The 12059-nt window shown below is 35.5% G+C and overlaps 1 protein-coding gene across 1 annotated transcript; it reads right to left on the bottom strand.

Moving 5' to 3' along the window:
* Positions 1-5635: 5635 nt before the first annotated feature.
* Positions 5636-11983, bottom strand: LOC137390204 (coiled-coil-helix-coiled-coil-helix domain-containing protein 2-like). Its single transcript, XM_068076497.1, has 4 exons — positions 11824-11983; positions 11277-11424; positions 8322-8523; positions 5636-6129 (listed from the first exon to the last, which is right to left on the bottom strand). Exons 1-4 carry the CDS (start codon positions 11832-11834, stop codon positions 6122-6124), a joined length of 369 nt encoding a protein of 122 aa, XP_067932598.1. The 5' UTR covers positions 11835-11983; the 3' UTR covers positions 5636-6121.
* Positions 11984-12059: the final 76 nt, after the last annotated feature.

Consider the following 12059-nt stretch of genomic DNA (forward strand, 5'->3'; position numbering starts at 1 on the left):
ATTCAGTCCAGAACAACAAAATATTATGCTAAAAATGAGATTACTGGCTGGAATGGAGGATAAAGCTCTTTCGAGAGAGTTACAACTTGATGCAGATGTAACTGTGGACACAATTAAGGCAAAAATGAGAGCAAAAGAGACTATTTTACGAAATCAGCAATTGGAGTTAGATGGAGAGAAAACAGTGGAGGATAAGTGTATGTCGTGTGATGCTTGTTTGCGCACTGCTAGAGAAAGTAAGAAAGAACCACTGATCCCAATGGAAATACCACAATACCCATTCCAAGCGCTGGGTGTTGATTTGTTCCATGTAAATGGAAATAGTTACCTTATGGCAGTAGACTACTTGACTAAATGGCCCATTGTTAAGGCCCTGAGACAGGCAACATCTAGTAGGTGTGTGATACAGGCTTTGAGAGAGATTTTCGCTGATTGGGGTACTCCAGAGAAATTGATAAGTGATAACGCCAGTCAGTTTACGTGCTTAGAGTTCCAACAGTTTTGCTCACAATATTGTGTAATGCACAGGACCAGCTCTCCCTTACATGCATCTGGTAAGTTATGGCCAAGTTGAGCGCACTATAGGTACAATCAAGGCAATGATGAAAAAGTGCATGAGTGCAGGTGACAATTGGGTCGATGGGTTGCTGGCTATTAGGAACACTCCCATAGCAAATGGCTTGCGATCACCCGCTCAGTATTTGCAAGGTAGGGTGCTACGGGATAAAATACCAGTTGCTGCTAAACAATATGCAGTGCAGCCATATGACTTACTGAAGCTACGAGAGCAGTTGGGTGAGCAAAAAGAGCGAGACAAGTTTTACTTTGACAGTCGGGCTGGAAACGAAAAGATGCAGTTGAACAAGGGGCAAGATTGCTATTTTAAAATGGCCAATGGACCGTGGGTTAGAGGAAAAGTAGGTAGTCAGGTAAGCGAGCGATCATATCTGGTCAGAAAGGCATGTGGGACAGAGTATAGGAGAAATCGAAAAGATATTCGTAAAGCTGGAAAGGTAAGTGAGAGTGATGTGTTTAGTGATGCAGGTGAGGTAAATCTGGATGGTGAGGAGGTAAGTGCTAAAGAGATGCCAGCAGTGGTACCACCAGAAAATATAGCTGCCCGAGATCCCCCTCGTTCTCCGCGACCGCAACGTGAACATAGGCTGCCATCCAAATATAAGGATACAATTGTTTACTTCAAATAGCTGGTACTTGCTCTGAAAAATGCAGTGATTCATGAAAAATCCTGCACAATTTCATGTGACATTTTCAAATTATGATATTACTTGTCTAGCTACATATGCATGAAGTTTTCTGTCATATATATTATACTTGCTTAGCATATTTTATGGCTAATATGGCTTATTGCTACTATGCATGGAGTTTGCTACCATATATTATATCTGTAGTAGGGTAGATCGCAAGCAGCATGAACAAGTTCATGTGTTATTTTAGCTTCATTTTATCTTTAGCTTACAGACACCATTGCTTAGATATTGTTTGGATTGGGTGGATATTGCTTTTGAATTTTCTGACAACGCAACCAACCACAAGTCTTAGTTTGGAAAAAAAGGAGATGTCATAATATGATGTCAGCTAACATTGTTTAGCTATGGTCATTTGGTGGGTTAACTATGGTCATTAGTTGTGGTGTATCACATCCTATTTCATCATGTTGTTTTTATCATCCTATGTGAAATGTGTCCTCAGTTAATATCCCAATGTTGTCAAGAACAGTCTACTTGTATTCATTCAATATATACCGTACTCAAGCATAATACATTGAGTTTCTATATACGCATCAATTTGACAGATCACAATGAAAAATTATTTAATAAATAAGGTAATAAAAGAGTCTATTTTATATTTATATAATTATAATTAGTATAATTAAGTACGTTATAATTTATTTTTATTTAACATATAACAACAATTGCCACTTTAACTTTTAAACTACATATTATGAGAAGTGTTTTGTGTAATTGAAATAAATGAAGAGAGGAGAGAAAATAAAAACAACTGTAAACGTTTTCAAGCTTTTTCAAACAACTACAACTTTTAAATTTCATATCATGAAAGAAGTTTTTTGTTGAAATAAATTAGGAAGAAAAATGAAACTGCAAATGTGTTTAAATGTAAATGTGAAATAATTAGCAAGTGATGGCTAAATATAATCTGTTTAGCTATGATTACAATAAAAATTATTTAATAAATAAAGTAATAAAAAAGTCTATTTTATTTTTAAATAATTATAATTTAGTATAATTAGGTATAATTTATTTTTATCTAACATATAACAACATTTGCCACTCTAACTTTCAAACTTTTTGCTTGCTTACATCAAGCAAAGATGTCCTCTAACTAGTGGACATCTTTGGTTCAAGCTAGTCTATGTATTTGATTGTTATGTATTGAAATCTAATATTACATGTAAGGGCTGTTTGTGAACTGTGGTGTCAATGAATCACTCTATCACCATACAATGTCAATACTTTCAGTTGATGGCAGTCGATTAGCTTCCCATCACACCAATGTAATACATCCCCAGTATGACTATCTATCTTATCTATGAGTAACCAAAGATATACTGCCCCCATGTGTGGGGGCTGTATATCATTGGAGTAACTGATTGCATTAACTCACTTACTTAACACTATCTATTCAGTGCCTTTGCAAGGCATGTAGGTATTGAATTGCTTTAAATAATAAGCATATATTAGTGTAATAAACTATAATCATCATTTCTTTAATATGAGCAATAATTGCTATCTTAACTGTGGAAATTCATGATCATTCACATGGCTGATGTTATCGTTCTGTCAATCACTACGATTGACTAACACAAAAAAGGGGCGTGGCCTAAACGCTCCTTGTTGGCACCGGAAACGCTCGTGTTGTTGAATGCGCAGTTATTACTTTATAGATAACTTTATAAAGCAGACGGCAAGTTGTCAGAAAGCTGACAACTTCTAAATTTGTTTGCAATGCTTGCCTCGAACAAGCGATACACCACAACCGTGACCCAGTGTCGTATAGTTTCACAGACTCCCGTGACCAAAAGCCGGAAACAAAAACGCTTGATTCCAAACAAACCCGATCAACATACTGATCTCTAATGGAATATTCTTACCTCGCTCTCAACATCTCACTCTTTTGCATTTACTTTACTTTATTACAAAAAAATCACTAGTAGTTTTTTTGTAGAAAATTTTGTTTTTTTTTAAAATGGTGTATAATACAACAATCAATTTCAGAGCGACTGCCAATGGGAGTAATTTTTGTTGGTTAGTGTTGCGGCCTCTCCATTATAACTTATACAAAACAATAGTGGGCGCGGCTTATTTGTTTGGAGCCGTGTGAGCTCCGATATGGGCATCCGTTTGCATAGAAACTCTGTGAAGTTATACAGCTCTGTACTGGCAGAGTCATATAGCTTTAAAAAGTCTCGCGACCAAAACCGGAAACAAAACGTCGGAGTCCAAACAAACCGGATCGACATACTGATCTCTAATGGAATATTCAAACCTCGCTCTCAATACCGCTCTTTTTTGCATTTACTTTACGTTTTTACAAAAACGTTATTAGCAGCTTTTTGTAGGAAATTTTGTTTTCTTTCAAATGGTTCATGATACAACAATCAATTTTAAAGTGACTGCTAATGGGAGTAGTTTTTGTTGATTAATGTTGCGACCTCTCCATTGTAACTTATACAAAAATAGTAGGCGTGGCCTGTTTGTTTGGAATCGAGCGAGCTCCCGTATACGCTTCTGTTAGTCGCGGGACTCTGTGAAACTATACGGCTCTGCCGTGACCTAGGTATGGGTCAAATGGGGGTCAAATACTGGTAAAATCTTAACAATGGCACGTCACCAAAAATCCAAAATTATGAGATGTTGTGCATATCTCTTCAAGCTGTGCTCTCAAAGCCATTTTTACATCATTTTGTGATCTTTCCTAATAATTTTTGTGTAGTATGGAAACATTTTTATTCTTTCTGGGTTACTGACTACCAATTAACAACTATTGTTTTATGCAGAAGACGTTTACTGTTGTTTTACACCCGCTTTCACATCTCTACTTGAGCCACCAAGTAAAAAAATTAAGTTCTTGAATAAAATCTACATAGTTGGCGTACAATTACAAATTAATTTCAATGACACAGTAAGGTAAATATTCATTATGTTAATGTAGTGAGTAATGTACTACATTTTCACAATGATCTATGCATTTTCAAAGTTCACAGTTATATAAATTAGCATAAAGTCTAGCATTTTAAAAAGGTCATTGGGTAAAAATGTGCTTTTTTTAACCTGGATTAGATGCTGCAGTACCATAGCATAGTTCCAATGAACACAAGTAGATAATTGTAAAGCAACTCTTCCCTAGACAAAAATCTCAACTATATATCTATATAAATGTTCTAGTTAAAACAATTGTTTATCCACAAATTTATGCATGCTGGGTATCTTAGTTGACACAAATTCACCAGTTAGTATACATCAGTTACATTTCAAGAAAAAACTTTGGTAATAAGGCACGAGCAATATATATAATGCTGGATGCCATTATCATCATAGCAGTCTGCTGGTCCAACAAAAACTTTTTATTTCGGCATGACCCAACATCTCTGGTCCTCTTTATTTTTCACCATCCGTTACGGTCCATACCCACTTTTTATATTTTTCTTGACCGCATGCCCAGATCGAAATCTAGAATTGCACTGATAGGGTTTTTCCTTTCAACTTGGTGTACAACAGTTCTCAGGGCAGACAATCATAGTATTGATCACAGTATATTGATTATGCATTGGCTAGCATGACACGTTGTGCTAACCAAAACAGAATTAAATTAATTTACCGTACTTTTATTTATTGCCATCACAGCCAATGCAAGTGTAAGTGTAAGTACAACATAGAAAATAATAGCGATTAGACAACTCATAAAGCAAACCGATGACTAACACTTGTCCCTCTACAACAATATAAAAACTGGTGATGAATCTGCAATCCTTTGATGAATTGGCAATTGCAAACTTTTGTCTATCTATTCTAAGAAAACATTCAAATTGTACTCGCAATCTATCGCAGTAGATTATAAACCATTTAGTGCACAGTTCGAGCATTGTCACTATATAAGATGGACACGGGCACAACTAAATAAAGTACATTTAGATATTTGGCACAAAATTGAAGCTGTTGATAGGCTTAATTTACTACTCCGATACAAGTTACCATCAAATTTCCACTGACAATTATTATAATACTTTGTGTTCATATTCATCTACTTTTAAAACTAGTATAAAATGTAACCATCAACATTTTATCACTACTTCTTACATATCTAAATAAGGCATCGCTATAAGCATGCTTAAGTAATAAATTTACTAAACACGAAATCTTTATGTTAATACCTCATACGATTTTTGCACGTGAACTGTAATGATGGGTTGACCTTTAAACAGAAGACACAACCATTTGGTGAATGTGGTATTACTGTAATGAAATATTTACATAAATAAAGAAACAGTATATTAATACATCAGCTTGTCGAGATATTTATATGGCTCCAAACAGCTCCAGTTCAACTAGCTCAATAAAGGAATTCTCAAAGAAGCCAGTCCAACAGAATACCTTCATCACGCCATGTAAAAAGTATATTCGAATAAACGTCACCTGAGTATTTCCAACAAGTACATACATGTATGCATATATACTGTATATACCTGAGTGCTTTCTGACAATCCTTAGTTCAACCCAATGCAATGGTGGCATGAATGGGGCTAGTCACGCTACTCAACATAACCTACAACCGACTGTTAGTCAATGACAACTTTCTAGTGGATAGGACCACACCTACATCTTTCATTTCCAAAACGCCAGATGTTCAGCGGATTAAATATTAGAACAAATAAAAATAATTCCAAGTTTCATACAAGTACAATGTGACACGAAAAGCTTGTACATGAATAATACAATAAAGACGTATCAAATGCTCTCAAATCTTAATATTTGATAGAATAATAACTATTCAGCACACCATATTGAAACAGCTTGATATCATTTTAACGAGTCATGATAGAAATAGGGGGTCTTTGGCACCGTGTGGAACTGTTGGTATGCTGCTAGGCACCTACAAATAAAACAGAAAATTATGTTCAAGACTAAGCAACAAAATTTTTATCTGTACAGAGTGCAATATGTAAACATAGTGGTTAGATGTGATGCTATTGGCTGTCTGCTATAGCACTAGCTAAGTACTCTATATTCAGGTATTCTATAACATCTCCATGTATAATCCCACGACCAAACACGAGCGAAGCGATTGGTTGGGAGATTTATAATAAATGCACATGTGCACACAACTCCCGAAAATTATTCATCAACAATGAGACGAACCCTTGTTTCAAAATTTCATCAACAAATTTAACCATTGTTTTGTAAAGTCATTAAAGTATAATAACGATACAAAACACATTCAAGCCTATTTAAATATGTTACCAAGTCTTTGTAAACCGTCGGCATTATCTTAAAATTTACCCATCTGATCGGATTATACACAAATAGACAGATTTATTTGGACGAAAATCGTTATTAAAACTTGCTAAGCCTCACTTTTATCAAAGTTAAGACCGAAAATTGAAACGCCGAGCGACAGAGAATAGAACGATTAAGTCGTGCGCATTTCACGAAAAAATAACGTGCACATTTCACCAGTCTATAGCATTGTCGAATTGCCGAAGGTTTCTGTAATTAATGTAGGAGTACAGAAATCGTTTCATTTTTGCCGATTTCAAAGTAACTGACATTTTAGACACATTTGAGTACTTTAGTATTCTAACTGATGTCCAACGCAGTGTAAGTAAAGGAAATGACGATGATATTTTTTTAACGATTCTTATGAGATTATTACGATATTTAATTATAAGTTTGGATATTCTTCTTGATACTTCTTGATATTGTTAGCTATGACGTTTTGAAATGTACTGTAAACAAAATTGTGCATTGGTTTTCTATTATTACTGTATTACTATTACTAAGTTTGGATATTCTCTTTGATACTTCTTGATATTGTTAGCTATGACGTTTTTAAATGTAAACAAAATTGTGCATTGGTTTTCTATTATTACTGTATTACTATATTAATAATATTGGTTATTCTAATAATATCAGTGCATTTTACTTCTAATATTGCATTTCTCCTATTGCAGGGGGAGAGATATAAACATATAATCTTTTCCTTTCATTATTGCTGTTTGTCATGACCAAACACTTTTTTAAATAGATTTTCTAAAAATCTATATAAATATCACTTCTTGATATTGTTAGCTATGACGTTTTGAAATGTAAACAAAATTGTGCATTGGTTTTCTATTATTACTATATTAATAATATTGGTTATTCTAATAATATCAGTGCATTTTACTTCTAATATTGGCCAATATTGCATTTCTCCTATTGCAGGGGGAGAGATATAAACATATAATATTTTCCTTTCATTATTGCTGTTTGTTGTATATAATAACACCCACACCCAGTACATTACAGCTACCATTGCAGTTATCCTATTGCACTGCAGTGCCATTTAACTGCTAATATTGCATTTCTCAACCATCAGTACCCTTTCTTTTTTCCAATATCACTTTGGTCGTGGGCTGTATGACAGTGGAATTTCTAGTATTAGTACAGTCTATTGTTACTAGTAGTAGTGGGTGCGATATTGTCATATTAAGCATTTGCTTGACGGAACAGAATATGACATGCCAATTATTTTAGAATATTGGCATGTTGGGTTTTAACATTGCTTGAGAATCTATGCCTATCGCATGGCCACTTCGCGTATTGTTTGTGCAAAGCCTATCGAGTGCCGATATGACTATGTACCAGGTGAAACATTTTTGGTGTGCGGATTAAACCAAAGCTAGCAATTCTAGGAAATTGAATGACAGAAATTTTTAAAAACAACATATATGACAGCTATTCTGAGAGAGGAAATATATTTTTTATTTAATTCCTCCTATCATTTTCTACGATTCACATTTCCTCTGAACAAGAACCGATGTCGGTTAACACACCACTTGTTCTCTCATGATACTCACAGAGACTTGTGCATGCTGAGTGAAAACTAAAAAAACTTCTGCAAAGTCATTAATTCTATAATTATTATCATTGATGCCAACCCTAAAGCCAACCTAGTTGGGCAATAAACATAGAAAGCCTATTCCTAAGCCGAAATAGAAAAGGTGAGCACCTCCCAGTCATTGTCCAGGAAACGTGTACCAAAGTAAACAATTAGGACATTTCATAGGAGCCTGCCACACCTACCATAGTTGGCTTTGCATTGTCTCAGCGCTTCATTGAATCCATAGCACATGTTCAAATCTCCAGAACTAGTCTTCGCGCACTGGAGGAAATCCTCCAACTGCTGAGCACATGGGTTGATCTGTTGCTGCTGGTTGACAGGTGGTGGTTGTTCTCCTTGAACACTTGAGCCACCACTTACTAACGTATGTCCGACAGCATGACCCTAACAACATAATATACATGTAAAAGATAAATATAGATGTATGTGACTATGGAGTGAAATTGTATAGCTATATACCAGCGAAAGCTTACAATATGTGACCCAGGCAGTCAGAATGTACAATCGTGCTAAAACAACATTTTTCAGTTATTTACAGATTCAAAATCAGCAATATCTGAGGATTTTAATGCAATTTAAATTTTTTAAATCGGATTATATATGCCCAGGTTATGCAAGATTTAGTACAGAAGGTCTCACAATGAACTTAAACTGTTGTTTTGAGTTTAGGCAGGATAAGGTTGCCGATTCATGAATCGTAAATCATGGTATTTGTTTACAAATCAAAATGCCATAGCAACAGACCACTTAATCTCAACCTATATTGATGAAACCTGGCATTCTACACATTGAAACCCTGAAAAAGATGATGGTCACATTTTTATTTAAATTTGATTGTCGGTTGACCTTCCAAAGGTCAGGGTAAGGTCAGCAATATATGTGGCTAAAAGCTCACCTTCCTGGAGATTTACATTAAAAGGGTATGCTTCAAACTGGGCACTTCGCATCAAGCTATATTGCTATGACTGCATATATTGTCCATCAAAATTGTCCATCTATACAAAAGGTCATGGTAAGGTCAACGAAAGGTGACCACAGAGGGCATCAAGATGCGGAAATATCAACCCAACTCATCAAGTGACCATTCATTCTAGAGCTATATTTATGTAGTTTAACACTCACACATTGTAACACAGAGTACACAGCAGAGATTTATTGTAGCCCATTCAATGGGATTGCTGTTATATTAGTGGCAGTTTGTCCCAACACTACCATATCAATTGTGTCCTTCGGTAATCCTTGATACACAGTTCTAACGAGGCTTATTTGTTTAGATGACATAAAACTAGTGCAGAATTCCTTACATTTGCATCCAATTATTAGTTCGATGTAAACGGCTATAATGGGAAAGTTATCAGCAGTGATAGGCTGATCGTTATTCTCTGTAATTTAATTAATTAGGATGATCGCTGTTACTCTCCTTATCGTTAGTAGCCACATATTGCGTAAGCAGCTGTATTTCTGAGGTTTCCTTATTATCACAATCCTCATCATCGCTTTTGCTATAATCTGAGGCAGCTGACTTAGATTTTAAGTAGAAATACTTAGAATTACACCTAAATTATTAGCGTCAACTAGCCGTAATTTGTGCGACGGTTTATTTTGTTTTAGCCTGAAGCGTTGAAACAGAGAATGGCCACGTACACGCGCCCACTCGCAATTAGAGTCCATACTTAAGATCTTGGGTTATGGCAAATTCCATAGCAACCACCGATATGGGTAGATTTAAATAGCAATTCTAGCTTTATGATTGGTCAGACACAAAAATAAACAAGACCACGTGAAAGAGCAGGGTTGAATGCACTATAAACCACTGTTTACTAAAATAGTGACGGTGAGTCATATAATAGCATATAGCACGCGTTGCGCTCCATTGTGAACAATCCAATTACCGCACGATTGTACATTCTGACTGCCGGGGTCACATATATTTATGCTCAAATATCCAGTTCAATTTATGCAAACAATAAATCAGATTAGGAAGAGGCATGATATGCACCTCTAAAAATGGGTTTGAAAAACTGCATACATCTTTCATCTGCAGTGGTCCCTATATCTGATGGCTTATATAAACGACAGTTGTGAGGGATTTTCAATATAGCTTAATCCAATCTCACACGAAATGACCATAACATAATTTCTACAAATGTTAATATTAAACCTTTAATATGAAAAATTACAATGTGTAACAGGACTAAAAAATTCTTTTTGAGCCATGTACGCTAAGAACCAATGACAATGAAGAACAAAATCCCTCGCACTATCAGCCACATGTAAACTGATCACATACACTGCAAATTGGTTGGTACAAAAATCATCTGAAGCCCGAATATCAGCAAGTGTGCGCACAGGTTAAGCCGAGGTTCACGCTGGACTGGTTTATCCAGAACAGTTGCTAAACAAATACTAGATGTATCCCATTGATCCCTCGAAGGCATGAGATTGATGGCTATTCTTATTACATGTAAATATTAGGTATTGCAAATCAAAATGCATCAGCTTGTTTTCTGTTGCAATAAAGTAGCATCATAATTTTGACATTTTTGCTAGTTTTTTTCAGTAATTGCCAACAAGTTCTTTAAATAATGATTACGAATGAAATATGCCTTCGACAAGACCACTGTATAACTGAATGAGTGAGTGCACACCAGGTTTTTTCAGATTTTGACTTGAGCTACTGAAAACCATAGTCCATACTTTGCTGCGGTAGTTAATTCTGGAATAAAAACATTACCGAATTATCTCCGAATTATTTTTTGCCAAATTCGTTTCTAATTGATTTCATACATGATAGTAACTTGTTAATTTGACGGAGAACTCAAATAAACTTTTGTTTTGAATATTTATTCTCCGTTATTAAATCTACGCAAACCAATAAATTATTAAAGCTATACCGAAATGACAAGAGTAAAAATTAAACTGATACTGGCATATCTAAATTTTCATAGTGAAGCCCATTCACCGGCATTCAGTGCTAGTGAGGAGTTTGTGTAGAGGATCATATTCAACGTTTATTACATGAGATATGCTGTAATTTTCAATTAGTAAGGAATATTTTTTGGTAGTGCCATAAGTCACCCTAAAAACCCATTATAACAACATTGTCTTTAGGTGAAGAAACTGTAAAAGCTAATTACCACAGCAGAGCCAATAGCTACACCTCCAGCAGTCGCAGCCATCTGTCCAAAGAGTCCAGGCTGTCTTGGTTGAGCAGCTGGGGGGTGTGCGGGAGGTTGAGCAGCAGGAGCTCTTGCAGGAACACTCCTCATACCACCACCACTACTTCTGTAACAACTAGCCTGTATCACTACAAACTTCTTAGGTCTACTATTATTCTGACATTAACCAGCCAGTTTAAAAATTTGTCGTTTAGTTTAACGAATGAAACAAAATGAATGCCAACATTAACCTTTCATACACTAGTAAGAAAAATGTAGCCACAAAACTTTTGTATAGATATAAACCGGGATTCCCGTCTCCAAAGACATGTAAATATTAGCATTTGTACACAATGATAAAAAACTGTTCCGTTTATGAAAGTCACTCAACATCGCAACTCTATCAACTTGTTTCACGCATTGAAACAATAACTATAGTTCAACTGCAACTAAGGCAATGAATGACATTGCAATTTACTTAAAACTAGATGAACTATGTCATATCAAATAAATGCAGTCACCCTACCGTCGAGGCATCTTCTTGTTTTCTTGAAGATGTTATTCGGATACTACAAATATTTACTATGCGTTAGTTGTTCTCGAGCTTTCTTCGCAGGAAATTACTACTTCTACAAATCCCTTACGTAAGTCTGTGCATAGAAGCTCGAAAACATGCGCATATCTTTGTTAGAGAGCGACATCGTGCGTAAAGGGTTTAACAAGCGACTTGCCGTGAGTATCTTACCTGCGCAGTTGCTAGTT

Source organism: Watersipora subatra, chromosome 3, assembly GCF_963576615.1.
Source record: "Watersipora subatra chromosome 3, tzWatSuba1.1, whole genome shotgun sequence".
Taxonomy (NCBI): Eukaryota; Metazoa; Bryozoa; class Gymnolaemata; order Cheilostomatida; family Watersiporidae; genus Watersipora; species Watersipora subatra.

Excerpts from the sequence above, each read along its gene's own strand:
- LOC137390204 (XM_068076497.1), bottom strand. Across the intron at positions 8,524-11,276 it reads TAGCTATTGGCTCTGCTGTG|GGTCATGCTGTCGGACATAC; the intron begins GTAATTAGCTTT and ends TTATGTTGTTAG.